This window comes from Leuresthes tenuis, unplaced genomic scaffold, assembly GCF_036924035.1.
Source record: "Leuresthes tenuis unplaced genomic scaffold, fLeuTen1.0.hap1 SCAF_24, whole genome shotgun sequence".
Taxonomy (NCBI): Eukaryota; Metazoa; Chordata; class Actinopteri; order Atheriniformes; family Atherinopsidae; genus Leuresthes; species Leuresthes tenuis.
In genome coordinates, this window is record NW_027325378.1 from 15,830,466 (window position 1) to 15,855,915 (window position 25,450).

Here is a 25,450-nt window from a genome sequence, read left to right on the forward strand (position 1 = left end):
CAAATGTTTCTCAATGGAATGACCCCAACACAGGAAGTGTTTTTTTAATCAAACAAAATGTTGCTTGAAAAAATCTGAGCCAAGCTTTTACTGCAGCCAAGTGTTGTTGTTCAAATGGTCATGTTTCATGTGTTTGGAGAAAAATAAGATTTGTCAACTTAAACAAAAGACCGAAGGTTAAACAGATTCACATCTTCAATCAGGTCTCTTATCACCACAGAATATAATGGTATGCTAGTTTAAAACCAGCTGGCTTCTTAAATGAATACTTTCGATTAAATTATGGATTTTGCACCAGAATTTAAATGACAAATTAGCACTTTGTAAAGAGGCTAATTTAACTTATTCAACAGTTGATATTTATTATATAACAAGTGCATCACAAGGAATGTGATGCATAAAACCTGGATTTTATAATTACATGTAAAGCTGCTGATCTTTTACAATGGCAAAAATATATTTTTTGCAAAACTTGAAAGCAGGAAGATGTAAGTTTTAATTTTGAATACAGACAAAAATTAAACTCCTTAACTTTGGACTACTCACTTGTCTCCTTTGCTGCGTGCAATGCCGATAAGTTTTTCGATCCCACCAGCATCGCGCAGAGCTTTTGCGTTCTCCATATTCTTGGTGATTACTTCATGTAGTGCACAGCAGATGGCAGTTACTGTATCGTCTGACATGGCCTTGCTGGGAGGGCCTGCGGTCCCAGAGGTGCCAGTGCTGGTGGTATTATTGTTGCTGCTGCTACTACTGCCTGGTAAGCGATGGATCAAATCCCTCATGGCATATTTACCTGAGTTTTCAGGGCAAAAGAGAGGAAAGTTTATTTACTGTACACTATTTAGCAGAATACATCTCGAGGAGCTTGTTATGATAGTTTAAATATCCATTCACTTAGATGATTATGAATAAATATCATTGTTGACTATGGTTGTGAGTGATGTATAAAATACCCAAATAAAATTCAGAATAATAAATGCTATTGATCTAGCTGAATAATACACTGAGAGAACAATAGCTGATATTTTGATTGGGGACATACGTTTAAAGAAGCATTGTGTAAATATTTGCTGTTCATCAGATTCTGTAATTTCCGAGTGTATTTGAATGGTATTTGCTAGATTCTGTAATTTCCGATAGCGTGTTCAACGCAACACTCGGCCTGATGTGTGCAACACATACTACCCAACGCATCCATCACTTAAATGTGTCACAATGATACATCATGAAACCACCATCTCAAGTTCTGAGGCAACTTTTAGAAATATGGATTATGAATAGATGTTACATTTGGTTAGATGTTCTGTGAAAAGATAACTTACAGTGAATGTCACCGTTAACTGTTCTGCATCATATTAGTGTTTTGTGGACCCCAGGTGGCTACCTCCGTGGTAGTAAAAGCTAATATTAGCTATGTGAGGCTAAAGGCTGTTTGTATTTAGTCTGATAGAGGGATAGCATTAGCAGGCAACATGTTGTATCTGGCTGACATTATCTTCAAAGCCTCTTAGTGTCATGTTACACTTTGATTGAAATCAGCTGATCTCCGCAATATGACGCCGAGGAATTTCTGTCCAGCTAACAAAGCTACTTAGTAGTTTTGGTGCATAAACTCACTTGAATCAACAGTTTTCAACAGGGATACTGAGAAAACATTACATTACATTAAACATTTGTTTAATCAGATCAGCTGATCGTCTGCAAAGTAGCGGCGAATTGCGCTTGTGCCACCCTTTGTCCCTTCTAGGCCACTGTAATCAATATGGCGACCGGTGTCCTTTGTGTAGAGTGGAGAACGGTATATGTAAATAAAAAGGGGAAATCTAAAGTAATAAAAACGTAATGACTCATTTCATAGGGTGACTATATAGCACTTACAACATGTATATATGTATTATATTCCATTTCTGTTAATAAATCACTATAATTATTACACACTGTTTGCCCGTCTGTAGTTAGATTAAAAAGAAATACAGTCTCTAAATGATCAAATTAGCAAGGATTTATGGACTCAGGCAACACTTGGCTGTTATTTCCTTAGGTGTCTGAGTCATTTACCAAGCGACTGACTGAGGAGCGTCCCATGTGAGTGTTTCACTGAGGAGAGGGGTCAGACAGAACAGAGCAAATAGGTAATGAGAACAGAAGACAGCGGAAGAACAGAACAGATGAAAGATGTGATTGTGCTGACTAAGGTGGCGAGGGGAGATGAATCAAACATGAGCAGTAGCCAAAGGGTGAGAAATGTCTTGACCATCATAAAATCTGTCAATTACACTTGAAATTGTCTTAAGCATCGTGGGACAGAACCCCCAGGTCATGTTTCAGGTACAGAACAATCAATCAGGACACAGAGGTGAATGTTGAATAATAAACCATTGCTGAAATAGAATCAAATTTGAACAAAGGCTTTCCAGTAGAAAGAATAGAATGAGCCTTTTGCTCCCATCCACATGAAAGTCTACACTTCCATCAGTTACCTCCACAAGAATGAATCATCCTATCAGTAAAATGTGTAGCTGGAAGTGACAAAGCATGGACAGAATTCAAAACAGCATATGCTACTTTTTGTGTATATGCAATGCCGAAGAGCTACTCAGTGTGAAACATGTCTGCCTCTAAATTGTGTAAAAAAACAAGGTGAAACTTCAGATGTAAAAAAACGAGGTGTAAGTGACAAAATCCACAGTCGTATCATCTTCAAGCGTTCTATTACATTGTCTTTTGAAGCAGAAAAAACACTAAGACAAAAATAACTAGTGTATAATAGAAGGCTTTTGAGTGTTTTTTTAATTTTTTTTTTACTTCAAATAACACCTCTTAACAACTCTTTCCAGCAGCACATTACAAAACTACCACTTGCTTTTTAAGCAGCCACTTTGGATAAGATGACCAATCTTCCACAGCTCATGTTGGTATGTTGAATACATTAAATCTTACAGAAAGCAAAAGTAGGAATAAAACATCTTTGCAGCATGTAGATTTGTTTCTTTCATAAGCAAGAAAGAATATGGGCAGATGTGACCAATCCACCACTGTGATATCAAAAAGCCCTGCAGCCTGGTAGTAAATCCCCAAATCATGATGATAACTCTCAAATGTTTATACACATATACTGTATGCTCAAGGATTTTTTCACCTACCTGTGTGAACAGGTATGAAGACATAAGCTGATGTTTCAAATACGCACCCACAGTCATGTACACGTAACCAAATGCATGCATGCACACACACACATAGACACACACGTACTCTCCAGCCATAAGGATGAAGCTGTGAGTTAATTGGCCAAGTGTTATCAGAGGGTGGCAGGATGAATAGAGGTTAAGCAGCCATTGTCTTTCGGTCTTTTGGCTGTGAAGCTGAAGTTAAGCTGAATCCTAAGTGGAAGACTCATTATTTGACTGACTTGAATCAAGTGTCTAATTTCCTAACTGATTTGCTGGCTGAAGGCTGACTAATTCACTTGTTTTATTTAAAGATCTGACTAATTTCTGAGTGAGTGACTGAATTATTTACTGATCAAGACTGTGAATGATTTATTGTCCTGCTTATTTACTGACAGGGTGACAGATCATTTTCTTAGAAAATTACTGACTCACTGATAAATTGAGGGCCTAATTTATCAACCGACTGACTGCAAGTAATAGCAATAACAAACATACATAGAAGTCTGAGAAATTATTAGAGGCATGGAAATGTTCTTCGTATTGACAGAATGTGCTGATAAGTTGCCGTCAGCATATCTGTTAAATATGCTTGCACAAGAGAGTGGGAACACTGCTATGTCCATGCATATCTCTCTAAATCATCATAACATCATCACTTTCATGCCACAGGGGGCAGGTTTCGAAAGGAGCAAGTGATATGGAAGTCTAGAAAGGAAGATTCAGCACAGTAGTCACCAGTGAGAGAGGCAAGGAGAGGAATAAGAACCTCTAGAAAGAAAGAGTGCATTTAGCAACGAAGATATTTACATAGGTCGAGACAAATTAATTGGGAAATGTGCTCCAAGCCGCAAAGTAAAAAGCAGATTTTTCTCAATCCTTGTCAGAAAAATCTTGTTAATAGGAAGACGTTGTCTTGTGAAAAAGTTTCACAAACACCTCACCTTGATGGTCCACACACATACAGCTAAGCATACACACAAATTACAACTTATTTGCTTTGATAAGAAACATTAGATTTCTAATTTTAGAATATTATTATTTGTTTCAGTGGCATACATTTTTCTGTGTTCGCAACATTTCTCATAGAACAAATATTAAAACTCTATATGAAAATAAATGGTAATAAAAGGCAAAAGGAAGAAAATCAAAGCAGAACTCTCCTTGGCTGTCTTGGAAGCACACAATCTGACATCTGGAGACTGGAATAAGCCAACTGATTAGATACAGGTATACACAAAAAAGACGGCGTAGCTGCATTTTCTCAATGTGAATGCAAAATTAAACATATTTTACAGCTTAATCTTTTGATCTTGTTTGCCTGCTGTAGACATTTTCTGTTGAAATGCTTGTGCTATTGATGATAAATCTGACTGGGTTAGAAAGAGTACAGATACAAACCAATGTAATTACTCACCATCCTGTAGTACAGTGTTCCCAATCCTCGGGCCCCCCTGCCCTGCATCTTTTACATGTTTTCCTCCTCTAACACATCTGAGTCGAACAAATGGATCTTTGCCAGGCTTCTTCAGAGCTTGATGAAGAGCTACTTAGCTGCTCCATTTATCTGAATCAGGTGTGTGGGAACAGGGAAACATTTAAAATTCTGCAGGGCAGGGGGGCCCAAGGAACAAGACCGGGAAACACTGCCGTGGTCTATGCAAACAGAGGCTAAGTGTGTAAGCCAGGAATTTTATGTAGCAATTATTCCTGCAACCTCACAGTTATCACAAGTAGTTACACACAGAGAGAAGAAATAAAACAGCTGCAGAGTAAATTAAGATGGATTTTTGTGGGTGGGTGGTGATGCATTCCACATTAAAGTCCAACTGTGATGTAGACAGCACCTCTATATGCTGGAGTGCAATCTCCCTTCCCTTCTTACTTCTACTTTCTCTATCACTGAAATATAAGCTACACCTGGAACATGTCCTTAAGGAGAGAAAAGCCCTGTGCTGATCACTGCACAGCCTAATAAACCTGTATTACACAAATTCTCCAATATAGCTATCTTCACCTGAGGGGCAGAACCAGTAATGTATTCCTGTGCTGCATTCCCTCATGTGTCACAAACTCCCACAGAGCAGGCCGTTCTTCATCGCAGCCATAATGGCTGATTTGATTTAAAGAGATCCAATTACCCTCAACAATGGAGTGATTTGATTGTTTACTGATGGAGAAGGGGGAGTGTTATTGAAGTAAAATTGGAGGTAATTGTCTCAGGGATGTGGGGAAAGATGAAACAGCTTGATTGGTTGTGGTGTCTGGTCCTTTGAGGAAAAAAAATGGTTTAATGCACACTTATCAGTAACTGGGATAGGAGGGAGGTTAGGCGGGGGGGTTGGGGTGTCTGCAGAACAAATAAAGACATCAAAATGTATCTGGTTATGTTTCTAAAACTTTTGAGAATTGTTTGATCATGTCCTAGGCTGAATCAAAGCCCAACTTTAGTACCTAAGTTAGTAACAAGGGCAACTTCCAGAGTAAATATAAATGCTTTCGTGTTTAACATAAAATATAACCATAATCATAGCATTCAATATCAAGATAAAATATTCATGTGTAAAATCCTCAAGCTAATACGTATGTTTGCCTAAAAAAAAACAATACTAATCTAACCAGGGGAGGCTTTAAGCTATTTATTTTGTTTCCCAAATTTGTGCATTTGACAATAGACAGCCAAAAGCATTTGAGCTAAATTTAAAGGCTGGGATCATTTATTCTGACATATCAAATGTTTCAGAGCCTCTGTATGATATGATTCAAATTTCCCTTGGGTTCCCTTAATCTGCAGTACATCACATTACTGACAGGTGGTGCCACATTCAAAGCAACAGACAGTTGTTCCTGAGCTAAAAACAATGAAAGTGATATGCATGACATCTTCAGATGTCAGTCCATTAGGATCGCAAAGTGAATGTGATTATTCACCAAGATTACATACGCTCACAAACACTGAACATATTTTCAAATATCACAACTGCCATTCAATGGAGGAAGGCGGAGCACCAAATGTACTTATTTTCTAAATTTACAGCAATAATTATTTTTTTTCCGTTTTATTTTTTTTTTAGTAACGGGCTCATCGTCAGTATACAAAGCAACAAACACACCCCGATAGGCTAGGTCAACAACTTGCCTTCCAAAGACAGTTTGATTTTACACTTCTAAGTGATGTCTATTCTATTCAACGTACCGATAAATAAATCAAGTGGAGGGGAGACTACAGACATAAAACGCAGTCGATTTAAAGAGGTCAGATATAGAGGTAAATTGGAAAGTGGCATGCTGTAGCCTCCCAGTGAGAAAATATTCTGCCCTTCTATGTTGGGTGCATTTCATACTAGTTATATCCCACACTGTCTGCCTTTGATGTCTGCAGGTGATGGGTTTACAGTGAAAACTGCAGGAGAGGGAGAGAACAGAGGGAGGAAAGGCGGAGATGTTTTCTTACTTGTAAGGAACCTGTGGCTTCATTAAAGACATACTTGAAGAAGATGAAAAGATGTGTAGATGTGAACACAAACATACTATACACTGACAAGAAGAAAAAAAAACTTTTTTATTGGGTTCGAAAAGTATGTTTCTAAACTGACTTTTTTTTTTTTTTTAAGGTAATCATGACCGTACAACTATAAAACATGTAATTTAAAAACAGTGAGCAAAATGCGTCCAAGCACTTCAAAAGGCAATATAAACACGAGTCAGATTCAAGAGAAACAGCTGTAAGAGAAGCACTTTCTGTTCCTCTCTCCATTTTTCTTTATTGTTCTCTATTCCTATTTCTCTCTGCCTGTCGTGCTTTCTGTCTGGCATGTAAGCACAGAGGATGAGGAATGCCAGAGAGAACAAAGTGTGCTGATAAAAGACATGCCAAACCCTCACACACAAGGAAAAAATCATCCCAAAGGCGACAGAGAAATTTCATAAAGTACAGCCGAATAAAGGAGCAGAGAAGTGTGTATCAACTTTGTGTGAGTCAATGGATGCAGACACACTGTCGTTCAGCCTGCTCGTCTTGCAAAGCTGTTTATGCCTATAACTATGCAGTATGTTGACAGCACGGATGGCAAAATATGTAGGAACTGGCAAGAGTGAGGACAGCACAAAATGGACACTGTGGTGTTCTAAAAATATTTGCTTTTGTAGGGAATGCACAAAGTGGAAGATGCCCACTTGAGCCCACTACACGGTGTGTAATACAGTTGTTTGCCATGTTTAGCGATGCAATGTACAAAGATGTATGGGAATGAGAGTGAATTGTTAAAAAAAACAATTTAAAAAAAGGAACTAGTTGAGATTTCATCACCTTTTTCTATTTGCGCATTACAGTAGCTGACCTCTAACAAAAACTCACTCTGAAACACACACACACTTAATCATCAAATTAGTGATATCCCTGCAGTGCACTACTTCGGTTTCCACAGTAACACTCCCCGGCACTGATGTCATCAACGCGAGACACAAAGAACGAGAGACCGCAATGGAGGGAAGGTGAGGTGTGATGAGCTCATGTCTGAAACAACACGGGAAGGAGACAGAGAGGGAGGGACGTGTGGGAGTGGGACAGATAAATGAGAGGAGGAGATGTGGGAAGGAGGAAGAAGAAAAGAGCAGACTGAGACAGAGTGAAAAAGGTGTAATATTCATACTGAAAACAGGAAGGTGAACAAAAAAAAATAGTAAAGAGAAGATGAATGGAAGCGATTGGAAGTAGAGGCTAAACCCATCAATAAATGTAATGTGACAAAAGAATCAGGAGCAAAAGTGGTAAAAGAGGAAGACAAAGGAAGACATGAAACAATCCTGAACATTTTTTGTCACCTTTACGGTCTGTTTTAGCTTGTTTTTTTGTTTTTTTTTAGATTGTGTTTTAATGCATTTGATATTTGAATTGTTGAATAAAGTCATAGCTACTCATCATTTCAGACAACATGATGCCAAGCGCTAATCAGTTAAGCATGACATATTCCCTGAAACCTTTTTCTGGAAGCAATCAGAAAAATAAATAAGTAAAATAAAGGACTTCAACACCTATTACAAAAGGGCTCATTTTGATTAAACCAGGATGCGCAGCAAAACAAGCTCCCTCTGATTCGCATGAAAGAGATGGTCCTGAGTCACTTTCAAGTAGAGAGCTTTGTTTGATGTTGGAGGTTAATTACTGTAGCCCCTGTGCAGGAAGTTTGCCAGCAAATCTGCTATCTAGAGACTGACAGGTCATACGTTCACGATGCTGTTTTGTGCTGTCGCTGCTTCAAGCTACAGCGCTGTCTGTGAATCTTCTGAAGCACATCTGTTTATTGTAATACCAAAAGTTTTACTCAGAAAGTTTCACAGCCAATTTACTACTTTTATAAGTCAAAATTGTATTGTAATTACCATAATGGGACATCATACTAGGAATTCACGTTTGGAATTAAATTAAATCAACCCCGAAAAAAACACAGACACACACACTCATACAAAATCAAGGGACTCAATTCGATTTAGCAGTTGGAACAAGTCACTTTATACAAAAGCATTACCCCATTAAATGCCTTCAATTAATACAAATTTCTGCATTAATCACTATTTCATTAAACACTAACCTTGGTTTGGATTTGTCACTCTATGTGTCAGTAAGTGGCTGCTCTATCAAAACAGAAAAAAAAAAAAATATTTTTGGCATTCCAGTGCTGTTCCCAATTCATGTGTGTCAAATTACCATCTGTAAGTAAATGGGGAAGAATTGCGCTGACAGACAGTGTAGCACTGAATGGGACTCATTTATTGCTATACAGCCATGAAGTATATTATGCAAATCATAAACTATGAAGGAGGTGAAATCAGGAGAAAGACAAAAATGTTGACAGATGAGAAGAACGATTCACGGAGATGTCAATGGGGCACTAAATTAAATTTCAGATGGCTTGGAATTTAAGCATACATATGCAGTTAGGTGTTAGCATTCATTGCTCTCCCATCTTTTTCATCTTCCATCGCTCTTATATTCAGTCGCCTTAGTCTGACTTGGTCTATGGTTTTCTCTTCTACCCCCTGTCTAGTCTTGCGTCTCTCCTCGCTCATTTCCTCGAGCTTTTCTTGCTTTGATCCAATCACACTTTGCAGAAGATTTAACACAAAGGGTTGTTGTGTGTGAAAGATTATTCTCACCGCAATCTGCTGAGCTCTCATGCAAACTACAATCCCCACATGATACTGATGCCAAACTTACCAGCACTAACAGCTTATGAAACACTTGTGCATGAGTTTTAGGGGATAAATGTTAAGTTTTCGCTTTTCAGAAAGGGGTAATTTTCTGTAGATTAGCCATGATTAAGTGAAAGTTTGATCCTACAAAAGACATTCCAACTGTTCTGTGGAATCGCTTTGTCGCTTGGGGTTAAACTGTTTTTTTTTGCAGAAGTGCAAAGTGCAAATACATACAGCGTTTGAATCGAGAGTTTAAAGTCACAGTGCTGAATAGTTTGTGAAGATGGGCCAAATGGGGCTCATTTCTTAGGAGTGTCTGGCCTCTGCCTCTTCTCTGTCGACACATATCAGCTCACACCTTGCCAGGAGCAAAAACTCTAGCCTGACTGATCCGTCTCACCCTTTCTCTTCCTCTCTTCACTTTGTCAGTGCAGTTTGGAGACTCTCTTTCTGCATTTAACCGCGTGCCAGTGGCATGAATTGTGGTATCATCATTCACTATTTGATGGTCTCAACAAGACATTGACAAAAAGATGCTGACCAGAAAATTAGAATAATGCCTTCTACTGTATGTAGATATTTAGTTTACATTACTTAAATAATGTAAGATTAATATATGGAGCCATGATATTAAGAGCCATTTCATAAATGTCTAGTTGTAGCAAGCAATTTTAATTTTGAAAAGTGAAAACTGATAAGTATCTGATCTGTAAGACAAAACCACTGAAAATAAACAACCTTTTCATTTGCCAGTCTGTAAACCCCAATAAATTAGTTCCAAAGGTAAAACCTTTGCATATTGAACCTTAGTTTCAGTATATAATATCTCAAACCATAATGCAACAGAAAATAACTATTTGCTTCATTGAGATATAGAGGTGTAATGCCTTGTATTTCCTTCTTATGAGCTCCTTTTTAAATATGCGACTGCAAAGTATACACGTCTGTTCATGTGTCTCTAGCCATTTTCACACATGAACACTACAGATTTCCAAGAGAAAGCGTAGACAATTTGGTGCAGGCAAATTGTCCACACCTTGTGGGTGGGGTTGGGTGGAAAATATCTGCAAAAAGTCTGAAGGAATTGTCGTGGACATTTGCATTTTCACACGGCACTGCCCCTGAGCCTCTATGGAACATTTCAGGACTCAAGTACGTGTGTGAAAATGGCTTTAGTCAGAGTAAGCGAGGTGCTTTTTGCTTTTTCTCCACCGAATAAACCAAGAATCTGAGCTGATGCTCCCACATAGAGAGTGACAAGATCAGTGTCGTTATTGGTCTGTTTCATCTGAGATAGAGAGATCCCTGACTTATTTAGTTGTTGCATGGTGTTTTCACTTTCATTTTGGCTCTGTTTGTTTAAGTTATTGCTGCTCAAGTGAGACACACTCCATGGTTTCCTAAGAGCTTATGTTACTTCTTCAAAGAATCAAATTAACAGTGTGTCTGGTTAAGAAACCAAACTTAATGCCCGGTAGCAGACATTTTGACTCGTCACAGCAGAAAATGCACAGGTAATGCAGAAAAACTTTGTTCCCTTTAGTGTCACATCAAAATGTGGGTGCTATCCATGATGCTAAAGTGTCCTCTCACTTCCTCAACTTTCATCTCTTCCTTACCCATCACCCCTTTCCAGCAAGGATGTAAGAGAGAATATTAGCTTGTGTTTCGCCCGTCTGAGGTCCTTCGGAACCCTCCTCTCTCCGGCTCATTGTCTCCTAAATGTAATAAAAGCATTAGAACCCCCTCCATAAAAGTGGAGGGGGAATGATTTTTTGGGTCATTGGGAAAGAGGACGTGAAGAAGCATATGGGAGAGTCATGAAAAGTACCCTTTGACAAAGTGCACAGCAGTAGGACTTCCTCCAAATCATTACAGCCATCATTAATACACCTGTGCATTTTCTGCTATTACATGGTCACACGTTTGCTGTGTATGAGATTTATTTAGTGTGTGCTCTATGCTTCCTTCAGGCAAAAACCAGTGGTCAGTTAAAAGCCAGTCTAAAAAGGTGGAAAATTGAACATAACCATGAATAAGATAATCATCTTTAATACGTTGTCAAGAATCCTTTACAAGCACTTAATATTTAAAGTCTGGAACCCAGTGACCTTGGGGCAGTTAATTGGTACAGTTGGCTCAAACAGTGTGTCAAGATAAGGTGTTGGGTAGTTTTATAATTTATCATCAATTTATCAGTTAAGCACACGTAGATCTGGAGTCAATTGTAGTATTTCCATCTGGGAGCTGTACAATCGGAGAACAAAAACAACTCCTACTGAGTTGAGAAGCTCAATGTTGAAATGAGCACTTTATTTAATGCCATTTGAGAAAGAGGGTTCAACACAAAAGTTGAAATATCTAAAAAGTGTCACTGTCTACACATTTCCAAACATAATTAGATATAAGGTGTCTATTGTTTTTCACAGTTAAAATGCAACTTTAGGCTATAAGAAAATAATGGGCAGATGATGCAGCTGCTCCATACGCCGTGTTCAATGCATGATTTAATATGATGGCTCAGAGGCAACAATGTTTCACTTTGTTGAATGCCTCTCTTCCTGCCTCCTTCACTCGTATCGCAGGTGGAAGAGAATGAGGCGAGAAAGAGAGAAAGCAAGAAAAAGAATCCATTACGAGCAAATTAGAAGATGGGATGATATGCCTGCAAATGTATTCCAGCAACAGCCCTGCTACAAAACAAGGGGCTCTGTCCACAGAAACAAGAGGTCTTTTGTGTTAACAGCAACATAAAGGTAGAGACTTTTCTTGATCAAAGTACTGGCTTAGTGCTGGTCCCCAGGTGTCACACAGTGGCTGAGCAATATTCCTAATACTTTCTAAAGACAAATGAAGGGGAAAATTTCGCTGAGAGAGCCAATTTAAGAAAAGTTAAGGTTAAGTCTTGCTTTGTTTTCTCGTAGCATCAGTATGACATCAGCATGTCTCTGAACTAGTAACAGTCTTTTCAGTCCCAGAAATTACACTTATGGCTTGTGTGGACCATTTCATGTCGCGATCAATTAAAACAAGCAACAGTTTGAATAGAAATTGAATTTATTTTTCTTGTGAGTTAATGAGTAATTAGATTATTCCATCACCCCCGGTTTAGCTATTAAAAACTAAAGCACACCATGTGTTACATTTTTAAGTGGAGAATCTTTTTGTTTTGTTTTCTAGAGAAAACATTCAATTATTCGAATTACAAAAGGTTTTCTCAAAAAGCTGATTTAATTGCATCATTGCGTCCTTTCGTAAATTTATTCACTCATTATTCCCTTCAAGCAACTACCTTATCCAGACAGAAGGAAACATCATGAAATGACAACAAATATCATTTTAAAACAATAGTGTTTAACATTTTTAAATGGAGCTTAGGAGCTGAAAGACAATTCAGCTAGAATTGACATGAGTCTATGTAAGGCTTTTGGAAAAAATATAAATTTAAATTTAATAAAACAGCTGAACAGTGAACCTCAATCATGCTGCAATAGTTGGACAGTTTCAAAGGTCAACATATCCTTATATTTATCCTTAGTATTGATCATTACTTATTATTTTATATGTGTGTGTGTGTGCTATACTAACAAATATATGCTCCTTCTTTTTCATTAACAGTTTCTTTCAATTTAAATACAAGATAATAACAACAACAAAATCCTAAAACTAAAACTATTTAAAGCTCATAAAAGCTCTGACTACCCTTTAATCCACTTCTGTGCATCAGCCAAACCATAGTAGGGAAGGGGGCGTGGGGGGGTTGTGAAGCTTTGGCAGTGTTATTCCTTGTTGTTCCACAATAGCGATCAACAGAAACTTGCTGCAAACTAAGTTATGCTCAAGAAGCTCCTCGCCTGAGGGAGCCAATGTTGCTATAGAAACAACTGAGCCCACCAAGAAGCTGTGGTTATCGATGCTGGAGATAGACAGAGGTGCTGTCACAACAAGTGCACTTACACACACGAACATGCACTCATTCGTGCATTCATGTCGTCTGTTTTGGGAGATAAAGAAGTTCCTGGTATCAATTGGCACGACTGACCCCTCGATGCTGCAGTGGTGCCATGACGAGAATAGCCACAGAAAAAAAAGGATGCATCTCACACACATATACACCCCTCGTGGACACAAAACAGAAAAGCACACACACACGTATGTGTCTTAATGTGTCTGGTTAACTAATGATCCCTAGTCCCTTGATGGGTTGAAGCTACGAGACCGACTGCGGCTCACTCATAATCAAGTGTATTTTTCAAAGACCAATGCAAGCCTTTGATGTGGATGTCTATCTCCTGCTTTCCTGCTCTCTTCAGCCCGTCTCTAATTACATATTATCTGCTTAGTTATTTCCTTAACTCCCAGTCTGCACCGCTCTGTCTTTATTCATCTAAATTTCACTCACTCACCAACAAACACACCTTAGCTTCAGTTAAACAATTATGTAAATTGATTATATTCTATTGAGCAAATTGAAAACAACAACAAACAAACAAACAAATCACAGACCGCATAAAGCTCAGTTAGATTTTCAGCTCATTATACATCCTGCGATTATCACTTAACTGTCTCACTAAGATTATTCAGCAGGTTCAAATATCAAAGCAGGTCCAAAGTTCTCCGCTTGGCTATCTTGACCCAAACGAGATAAGTCAGAGGTGATTACATGTTTGCACAAGTTCTAATTATATCTAACTGAAGGGACGATACCATAGTGGAACGGCTACGAGAGATGCAATTAGAGGTGACACTAATGAAGGGCTTCGGGTTTCGCCGCAAAAACAAACAACAGGCACTAAAACTAAGCATTAGAAAACAGGTGTCCAGAAAAGACTTTGAGCACTCACCAATAAGCTCCTTGTTCCTGATGTCCAGGGCCATGTTTCTGAGAGCTGTGGCCACAGCACACACCACTTTGTCGTTGTCTATCCTCAGTAACTCCACCAGGATAGGAAGGCCTTTCTCCTTACGGACAGCAACCCGAATATAAACTGACCACTGACAGGGAGGAAACAGCTTTGTCATCAAGTGAACACAAATAGGGATAGTTGTGTGGCTCTATTGACAGTCAAGCTCCACCTGGGATACTAAAATGGAATATGATATTCCAGCAATCAAACACAGTAAGTTGATTAATGTAATGAACATGTAAAAAGCCATTTGTGCATTTCTTCTTCATAATGAGATGGTTATATGAGCTGTATGTGATAACTCCCTTACACTTTAACTTATGACAACACTGTGGCCATATCAGGGCATTGTCTGTGTGGTTATTTGCTCTTGATTTTCTGTAAGAGAAGCAGTTGCAGTAGGAAAAAGGAACAGGAAAAAAGAAAAAAGACTGACAGAGCTCACTAGGTGAACTTGATATGAGATGGTACAATAAGGGGCTATATGAGAACAGCTCAGGGATTACAGTGATCTGGCCATACAAAATAAGTGATGAGCTTTAAGCTTTTACACTCCCTCAATAACCATCAAGGTAAAGCTGAAGTGGAGCACTCGACCCAGAATGGCTCAAATGGTGCCTGTCTTATGGGTGAGTTGAAGAAGACTAAGGAGGGGCTAAACAGTCCACAAGACTGGATATCAGTGAATGAAGTATGAGGCAGAATATGTCTGTCAAATAAAACATTTATTTTCCCAGGCTGAGTTAAATTCACACTATTGTTTATGTTTCAGGCCAAAACGAGAAAACTGTGTTTCATAGAACCATTTAGGGAAATAATTCATCCTTGGAGATAAACGATCATGTGTCTTAGCCAAGACTTAAGTGTGCAGAGTGTAGAGTCTGCCAACATTATTAACAGCTCTGTCAAAGCAGTGAGAGGAAGTTTGCTCAGACAAGACATGACAAAGTAAACACAAACGCACAGACACATTCAGAATATACATACAGTCTGACACCAAAATAGAAAAATGTGACATCCTGAAGACCACCTCCCCCCACTATTTCCTCCTCCATTGACTTTTTTTTCTAGACTCCATTTTTTTTTCTTCTAAAGACTTCCATTTCTCTCATGATCTGACTCTGTTCACTTCAGCATCAATGGCTATATCTATCAACTCAATATGTCTTTCACACATCCAGCAAGTATCTACAGGACCAATAACACATAGTCTCAACCACAACCCTTTATTATATATTATTTTTTCAGGTCATCCTGCGGTTACATCCTTACACATTGCCTTTTTCCCTTATATAAACCTCCCTCAAGGCAAAAGCTGCTTTCACAGTAACCTTTAATATAACCACATAAGTCATACATTATCACCATCTAGCTGCTTCCATCAGTTAGCTGCTGCTGAACCTTGTCTCTTCTCCTTTGTATATGGAGTTTATGAGCATTTTAATTAGAAGTAATTGTATTGCTTCAAAGCAATTTTATGTTCTGTATAACATATAAAAACATGAGATCGAGATCAATTCTAAGAAAGACATTTTACACTCTTTTATCAAAAGGTGACAATTTCCAGAGGCCTTAATGAAATACTTATGATATGCTTTGGTCAAAATAAGAAAAAGAGGCAGTTCAGCAGCTCCATTTTCAACCACTGATTTACAACTCTAATCAAATAGATCATTTTATGGCATGGAGTGACCCATTCGACTCCACTTTGGACCCTCTCTTCCTTTAGGTCTAAATAGCTTGAGTGCTCAGAGCACACACCACAATGGTATGGGGGCAGAAGACTGTCCAAATATTTCTACAGTTTGGGTATAACAGCTCCTGGCTATGGGCACATAGAATCACACACTTGCTTGCACACATGAATGCATATGAACACATTTAAGTCATCTTCCCAACATATGACTAAACAGTTTACTTGCACAAAACTACTTATAACGTGTGCAAATTATTTTAGTTACTCATAGCCTGTGTCAAGCATGAACATATCAGAAGGCAAATGTTTCTGGAGACATTTTCAAACCAAGTGGTTACCTTCCAGCTGCCTGCAGCAAGGTTTTGGAGAGCCCCAGCTGCACCCTCCAGGGTGTCAGGATTTGAGCATTCAGAAAGCAAGGTGAGGTAGGGCTTCACAATGGTGGGGTGCCACAACATCTGAACTCCTTTTGGGGGCTCTGCCGTGTCTGGAAAGGGGCCCACACCATCCCACTAAAAAAGGGGAAACAGATTGGGACAGATGTCTTTATGTATATTCTTTTCATGAAGAACACTACTACCAGGTACTACCAGATACTTTTTTCCAAGCAATTACATGGTTTAGCATCTCCTTATTTTTCTATTTTGCGTCAAGGTGCGGCGCATGTAGGATTTAGGATAAATGTAGGATAAAAAAAGAAAAAATGTCTGTGTGATTGGAGTACATCTGTACACCAGTGCAGCAAGATGAGGGTGGTTATTTTCCATATGTTTCCAGTGTTTCCTGAGATTCAGTCTTATCCGGTAAGATGTAACGTTTTCAGCTTTGTTACATTTGTCAATTAGCATCATTCAGAGGAAATGAGTCAAAGTGAATCTGCAGCCTTTATGAAATAAACAGCTTGCTGAATATTCTTTAGTGCAACAGCCCGTTTTCTGTGAGAAGGGCAGACTTTATGTTTGAAAATACAAATTCTTAGAGACGGTGAGTTAATAATTTCCTGTCAACCTTTAATGTCAGAGAGCATGCTGACGGAAGAGGTTTGAGGAACACTATGAGAGTCCGTTTCTCTCCTATTGTTCAGCAGCAAATCTTTTTCCGATTTCCAACAACCTCTTTCACTACAGTAGACTCTAGATGCCTGGACCTTTGCTTGGTGACATGATCACACCTCTTTTACAAACCAACAACTATCTCTCCTACTGTCTCCCCTTTTTTCTTTATCTCTTTTTCCTTTCCCTCTTGTCATGTCCCTTTTTCTCCCCCTGTCTCCTTGATTTCTCTCACTCCCTATTTCGTGCCTGGCTCTCTCTTTTCCAGCTTTCTTATTCTATTTCCATCATCCTCTCTCTTGTTCTCAGTTTTAGCCTCTCTATCGACCCCCTCGGCTTCGCTCTACTGGTTTCCCCCTCCCTTTGTCTCAAGGTAAACTAGGCTACTGCATGTCTTCAGACAGGCTCTGAGTGTGTGAGACAGAGTATGCATGTTTTTATCTATACATAGATTCTGATCAAAAAAAAAATCAAAGGCCTCCTATAGTTTGAAGTGTGCAGAGGCACAAAAACAAGGAACATCAAGTGAAGATTACGGTCCTAGAGACATGCTCTATATCAACGATTGTTAATGTTCATTTGGATATCTAGGACACTGAAAAGTGTACTATCAAGCATTTGAAACAATTTCATATATATTTGCTTCAGTATGGGAGACTGTTTCAAGTAAAACCTTATTTCCTTGAAGCTTAAATCCACGCGCTCTTCTTTACTAGTCTACAAATTTTATCTGCTAGTTTAGTCTAGTTCCGAGTCTTTAAACCCTTCAGGTGCCAGACACTTGGGCAACAACATGATGTATCAGCTTTAAGATGTGCTGCAGCTCTCTAACTTGCTCCAAAAAGTTTGCTTAAAAAAATAGACAAATTCCAAGGAGCATCTCAGATAGCAAGAAAATGAGTCTGAGTGAGTCAGTGTTCCATTAGTCCATTAAGAATGTTTAGGTCCATTTCATGCTCTCACACTGCTCTGTGGTCTTGCCATCTTAACCTCCAATAAATGATTAAAGAGACTACATTACACTCCATGTCTCTCAAGACCACTCTTCCTCTCTCCTGCCTGACTTCTTTACACACCGTCTTCATCTCTTCCTCAAATCCGACCCAGGCTGTTGGCTCCTCTTTCTCGTGTTCAGTATCTCTCCCCTGTGTCTCTGTCACTCACTACAACCCTCTGTCTGTTGCATGTGGCAATCTGTATCCCTCCAGGGTTCTGCTTAAGTGCAATTCATAAATTGCACTTTGACACATAAAAGTCAATGTGTCAAAAAAAAAAAAAATCACTCAATTGGTCATGATAATCTACGTTTTCGCACTAAATGCAATCAGATTTACTGGAGGCACCAGTCTTGTGTTGTGGAAACACGTTTCCTGACAACGCAGGCCATTTTGGTGCATAGCGCTCTGAGCTCAAGTTTGACTTTAGATTTTTTTCATGATTTCACTTAATTTAACAAAAAGTGCCACTGGTAAGCAAAAAATAAAGCAAAGAAAAAAATATGCTGGCTCTGTTTTTCTTTGGGTCTCAAACACCAGTTCTGCTCAGTTGGCTGGGTCATTGGTACACTGCGAGGTCGAGTCCTCTTCACGTTTAAAGCCTGTGCACAACTCCAACACGCTCACAAACAAAAGTTCCGAATGGATGATCTGGCAATGTCATTTAATTGTATACTAAATACTTCTTCATAACATCCTTAAATTGGAAAAAATAACTAAATCTCAAAGCAGATTCAGAGTGTAAACAAATGTGCAGACAGAGGAGAAAATAAGGAGAAAAATGAGAATTGTGACACTCAAAATGTAGTTTGAGTTAAAAATCAAATTGTAAGTAAACATGATAAAGATTAAACTAAATTGCTGTTCTCTTCATCCTGTTTGAGAGCCAGATGGTGTCAGTCACATTGAGTTCCTGCTATATTCATAAAAGTTGACTTATGCTTGTTTAGCTTTACTGCACCAATATGTATAAATGTATGTATGTATGTATGTATATGTATAAATCTTTGTGCAGAAAATTAGCAAAAACTAATACATTATCAAAAAATAAAATCACACAAGTCAATGCCTCTTATTGTTTGTGTTTTAAAATGACATGAATCTTTTACTGCTATCATACGTCCTTTGCAGAAACCCAGCCCCATCCTGCTTAAAATATCAAGTAGAACTAAGTACCAGATTACAAGATGGTGTCTCACATATCTAAATTAAAGCTCCTTATAGGAGCTAATACATTTTCTGAGCTTCTAATGAGGGACCAGAGTGTTGAGCTAATTTGCATGTTTCTGCAAGACGTCTTCCTGTTTGCACCTCTGACAAGTAGATGAACTTGGATAACAAAATCATCTCAGTGTCTCTTTTAGACTTTACATATGTTATCAGACATATCAAATCCTAAAATCACCTCGGTTTAGAATTGGGGCTGTATTATCAAAATTGAATGGAGCTGCACTCCTGAACTTTTTGCAGATTTGTAGAATCCATGCTAAGGTGTAATGGTACTTTAACCTCTGTGCCTAAAATGTTTTAATGCAATGACTGGAAATGTCTTGTCTTTTGCATTATTCATCTTGTATATTTTTGCTCTTACCTGGTCAGCTCCCTTCTTTTTCTTCTTCTTCTTGCCCCAGCATCCAGAGCTCTCTCCCTCGTGCCCATTGGCATCACAAAGCATGCCATCAAGCTCTTCCAAGCCCCCTTGCTGACCATGAGATGTCTCAGCAGCCAAACGGTACGACAGGTTCCTCAGGATACAAACACAGTTTTCCACAGTCTGAAGATAAAGGTAGATGAGAGGATGAAGTGAGAAGGTAGGAGTGAGGGTGGAGAGAATGAGATGAGATGAAAAAAAGAGATATAAATAGGAAAAGTGAGAAAGTTGAGATGCAAGATCTATGTTTGATGTCAACTCAAAAGTATTGCTTCAAACACAGGAGAAGCTCAAAGTCAAAGCACTGAGCACAAGAAAACCCCACCCTAACACTTTAAACACTAAAGGCCTTCCGGCAGCACCCGTGAGCAAGAAGGATGGACAAACTGAGAGACATCAAGGCAGAGGAAAACAAAATAACCATAATCTTACAGGTAATGTGCTTCTACAGTTTGTTAGCTCTGACTTTGAAATAAGATTAAAAGAAACTCAACTAAATGAGGAAAAATGACAAATCTAATACATTATTTCACACCTCATTAAACATCCAGCTTTGAGGCAAACCCAGTGGCCACAGAGCATCTGAGTGAGTTTATCTGTGTACACAAGCAAATCATGTTTTACAATGTATGTTGTCTATTGTTCAGTGTGTACTTTTGCCAAGAGCATGTGTGTGTGTCTCAGAGAAAGGGGAGACTGAGTGGAAATTAACAAAGACAAATCATCAATCTTCTCTCAGTCTGACCGTCGGTTTACACAGAAACAACTAAGGAGTGTAATTGAACAGCCTCAAGAGATGCAACAAACAAAGCAATGTCTCACTTCAGTGAGCTGCAGTCATGTCTGAAATTCTATTCACTGTCTATTATGGAATGATGTTGGTGGAGTTACGTTTGATTCACAATTTACCGTGACATTTTGTGTTTCGATTTGTTATTTCACATTTATTCAGAGCCCTTTTATTTATAAGAGAATGAAATGAAACTTGCTCGTGTTTATATATTACTAGCAGTAGTTCTAGTCAGCACAGCAAGGTCAGAAGTCAGTGTGAGTTATAGATCAGCAGCTGTACAGCTGGGTGGAATTTAGGGGTTTATCATCAGCAAAAGAGCCAGTAGAACCATTTCTGCAGTTATTTCACTGGTATGACCTTGTTGGTTTCCAGTCTGGGTTCTCATAATCTGCTGTTCAATGAACTCCTCTGAGATACAACTCTACATATACTCAAGGACCAATAACAAACTCCCCTCATAATAACTATCTACTCTGAATGTAAGTTGTAAAATATCACACTCAAATAATACACCACATGAAATGTTAGTATTATGATGGTTAAATTCCTTTGGCTCTTTCACGATCAATTTTAATTGCTGTTAAGTTACTAGATGTTTTGCAGCACACTCTGAGTATATACTCAGAAATGTGTTAAAATGTGACAATAAGTTAATTGAATCTTACTGTCTGCATTTGTGCACGTCCCTACAGCATAACAGCATGAATCTAAAGATTGTGCTTCGTGTTTGTTGTTTGTTTTTTTTGCTCGCAGGCTTTCTAACCGCGTACAACCCAAGCTGAACCTCATTGGCGGTAAACATGTGGGGACATTTTGTGTGTATTAAGATGTTTTTGGTATGTAGTAAGATGAGACCAGCTGGGTTTATTAGGTTGCTGAAAAAACTCAATTACAAGCATGAAGCAATCGGTTCGAAACATCGATGGAGATTTTTTGCTCCGCTCATCAATGAGAGGACGGACAGCTGACGGACAGCTGGGGAACACTTTGTTTTGCTCCGGAGTATTTCATTGTGAATATTTTTCAGGCATTGCCTACTAGGAGGGCTACAGGCATGTATACACATCAGAGGTTGTTCAAAATTCTCAATTCTAAAATGTTTAGAGCGTTTAATGTTTAAAGCAAAACTTTTAGTCCCCATTGCATGACAAATCCTGCTTAAATAATGTTGCTCATGACCGTATAGGAGCAGGAACTGGTAGATACCCAGTTTTAATGTTTTCCTTTTAAAGACAACTTCAGCTAATTATTCTGATTGACTCATTTTATTTATTTAAAGTGACAACTGAATGTTGTTGTTTTTTAAATTCTAAATAATGTAGACATAATGTTGTTGAATCAGTGACCTAGATCTTATTCATACAAGTCTGATTTAAATAGGTTTGGTGCCTCCTTTGTCGTTCTTTCAGTTTCACAGTTTTCAACAGGTGAAATATCTGGACTGCAGGCAGGCCAGTTCAGCTTCTGCCAGTTCAGCTTCTGCACTTTTTTACTAAAGGACGCTGAGGTATGAAGGCACTGCTAAGTGAACTTCTAAGGTAGAAGGGGAGGAAGAAGTAGAGGAACCATTCATGACAGGGTGCCATCGACAAATTGAAGAAGTGTCTGATATCGAGTCTATCAAGTCTTATCAGTGGCTAGAAAAGGCTTGTCTGGAAGACAGGACAGAGGCGCTCATCATGACAGCTGAAGAACAGGCTCTAAACACAAGCGCATCAGAGGATGGAGTCTACCACACCAGACAAGACACCAGGTGCAGGTTCTGCAAAGAGGCCTCCAAGACAGTCCAACACATAGTAGCGGGTGTAAGGTGCAGGCAGGTATGGCATACATGGAACACCATAACCAAGAGGTGGGATTGGTGCACAGGAACACCTGTACAGAGAATGGATTGGAAATCCCAAAGTCAATATGGGTGATACTGCCAAAGGTGGTGGAGAATGCCAGATCTAAGATCATGTGGGACTTCCAGATCCGGACTGATAAAGATCAGATAAGATATAATAAACCTTTATTAGTCCCACAGCAGGGAAAATCCCATAAACTTCATGTAAACCGGTAATAGTAATAATAATAGGTCTCGTGTGACAGAGACTGCACTCACCAGTTATTTATCTGAAATGAAGACAAATTACATTTTTATTCAATGTTTTACATGTATTTATAAAGAAATGTTAAATATCAAACATTGAATAGAAATGTAATTTGTCTTTATTCCATGTCACATAATTAACAAACATATATATATAAATGAATATAATTCTAAAGTGGAGACCAAAAGACGCTGCCAACTAAACAGCCGTACAGCTAATGTAAAGGGAAGACTCAAATCAAGAAACAAAAGGAAGAAAAAGGCAGGGATTTTACAAAATGAGCACATACTGTAGCTAATGTGCATCGCCATTGCAACAGTGACCATTTGGTGGGTTATCAGCCAATCAGTCTTAGTTACTGTGGCGACTAAAGGCCTCTAGTGACTGCAGTCAAACATCAGAGAGGGGAGGACAGTTAAACAGTGATTAAGGATGGCCATTTAGAAAAGCTGAGAGACAGAGAGACCTTGAGAAGTCAGCCATCCAAAACACTGTTTATGTCGTATTGACTGGACCACACATACTGTGACATGAACACACATATACACTGCAGACCAACATGAAAATATCCTCACACACAAATATGTAGGGTGAACATAAAGCCACTCATATTTGGCTACTAGCAGATCTTAAACGGCAACAAGAAATGTAATAATACTTGAATTTGAGAGATAAAGTTACACTAAAAAGGGCGATGAAGTGAATACTCTGTGAAAACTAAAATTCCTCATCTTTGATGCTGTTGGCAGTGAAACAGGTTTTAGCCCTCTTTTGTTTCCTCTTGTGAGCCAAAACAATTCGACATCTGTGCTTAAGAGAGACTACAGACACACTTTATTCTTTTGTGTCCCAGCTTTATGTTTTGGTTTAAAATCCCATTTCATGTATAGACAAAAGCAAACATATTAAGAGTGACAGTGGTGCACACCTTGCTGTCGATCTCATTGCTACCCAGAGACGTCTGGATAACGAAGAGCAGAGCATCGGTCAGGCCGTCACACTCTCTCATCCTTCGTCGTGCCTCCTCACCTGCTGAGCTTACATTCCTGTAACACACAATGAAAAAAATACTAGCCAAAGACTCTGTGTGTGTCTGTGTGTCTGTGCATGTCTATATGTTTGCCTAGCCGAGAGATTAGAACAAATAGAGATAGAAAGAAAGACAGATGACAGACAGACAGAGGAAAGCTGATAATAAAAAAGGAGAGAAAAAAGGGAGACTCAAACAAAGGGGAACCTGGCAGCTCTCCCTAAACTAAATAACTGAAAAAGGATTGCAATTGCTGATAGTCCTAAATATATACCCTGAAGGCTCCCTTCAATTGGATGCACTTGACATAAGTACCAAAAATAAAAGAAGAAGGAAAGCTACTTTAGGCAGACAGTGCCTGAATTTCACAGCCAATACTTATACAAACATTGATAATATTGGTCCATTTATTACTAGCTACCTTCTCATTATCTACAAAGGAATTAAATGAATATGGTCCGAATTGGAGATACAGATGGGTGGTGTTGGGGTTATATTTGTTTGGGTTTCATCATATTGCTGCTTGTGAAACAGATACACTCATTACTAGACAGTGACTCATTTGCATGTGTTCAAAATAGATGTGATAGATGTGTGCCAGAATGATTACATGGCTGTATTTCTCTAATAATATCATGATTGCCCATAATGGGCTCCAAACATGACAAAACACATACAGATCCATTGAAATACATGAACAACGATAACAAAAACTCAAGAGTTACTGATGTATTTCATGTCTAAAATACAAAAAGTAGTCACAAAAGTGATGTATTTTGGATCAGAAGGTGATTAACATGACCTTGTAACAAAGTTAAAAAAGCTGAGAGCAATACAGTTGAAAAAAATCATTATTTAAAACTGAAAATTCATTATATTTCACATTTGTCACATTGTTAATGTTCATAATACACATAATATGCTACACAACAGTGCTACTTCAAATGAATTATCGAAAAAAAACCCAGAAATGTATCTATCGTATATAGAGAGAGTGTCTGTCAGTGCATCACATTGTAGATGGTGTTAAAGGTTATCAGTGTTACAGCCATAAGAAGCATATTGTAGCAAATGTCTGGCTGTCTGTGTAAAAGCACCCTTGAGGCGAGCACTTCCCTACAGTCTTAAAACCTCATGGCCACAACCACTCAATATTCTTCCTCTTTACAGTCATATTCTGCACAGTCAATTTGTCAAATCAGCTGAATGGCACCAATGGAGGAAGTTTATGTAATCAGATTGAGCATTTGGAGGGTACCAGGGTACATCTTCTTGTGACTATATTGGGTAGGGGAAGGACGAGGGATGGGAGGCTGTAGGGGGCATAATCATGAACTGCTGATTGTTTACTAGTTACTCAGAGTCACAGCATCCGTCTCAGTGCTACTTTTGCTAGAAAATGGGTCAAACGTTTATCTGGTCTGAATCTACTGTCTATTTCTTAATCAGGTTTCTCTATATTCATCAGCTGTTTATCACACACTGAAGTTTTATCTGCAAGTTTTATCTGCTTGCAATACATTTCCATTCATGCTGCAACATTGATTAAAGTATGTGCATGTAGACAACTGGGGAAATACAGAGTAGGGAATGAAAAGAATGGACAAACCAATTATCAAAGATAGTAACTTGGGGGGGTAACTAAGGGGTTTGAAAATCATTCTTTAAATTTGAAATGTGAGGAACAGATGAGCGAGATTACTGTGGTGTGAACAAGATGACAAATCCATCACACTGGCATAGTAAAGGGATCACAGCTGTTTCACAAGTCTATGTGATTAAGTTATTCATAATTTGTAATGATGAGGAAGACAGAGGAGAAAGAACTCAATTAAAACTTCACGTTCACGGATCCACGCGTCCAAGAG

The 25,450-nt window shown here is 38.6% G+C and overlaps 1 protein-coding gene across 1 annotated transcript in view; it reads right to left on the reverse strand.

The window, feature by feature from the left end:
* ctnnd2a (catenin (cadherin-associated protein), delta 2a) overlaps nucleotides 1–25,450 on the reverse strand; it is a 222,402-nt gene that overhangs the window by 18,896 nt on the left and 178,056 nt on the right. The window contains exons 16-20 of the mRNA XM_072378041.1: nucleotides 23,481–23,598; nucleotides 19,607–19,789; nucleotides 16,307–16,480; nucleotides 14,210–14,360; nucleotides 547–796 (exon numbers count right to left, since the gene is read on the reverse strand). Coding sequence (XP_072234142.1) covers nucleotides 547–796; nucleotides 14,210–14,360; nucleotides 16,307–16,480; nucleotides 19,607–19,789; nucleotides 23,481–23,598 — 876 coding nt within the window. The remainder of the gene's footprint in view (nucleotides 1–546; nucleotides 797–14,209; nucleotides 14,361–16,306; nucleotides 16,481–19,606; nucleotides 19,790–23,480; nucleotides 23,599–25,450) is intronic.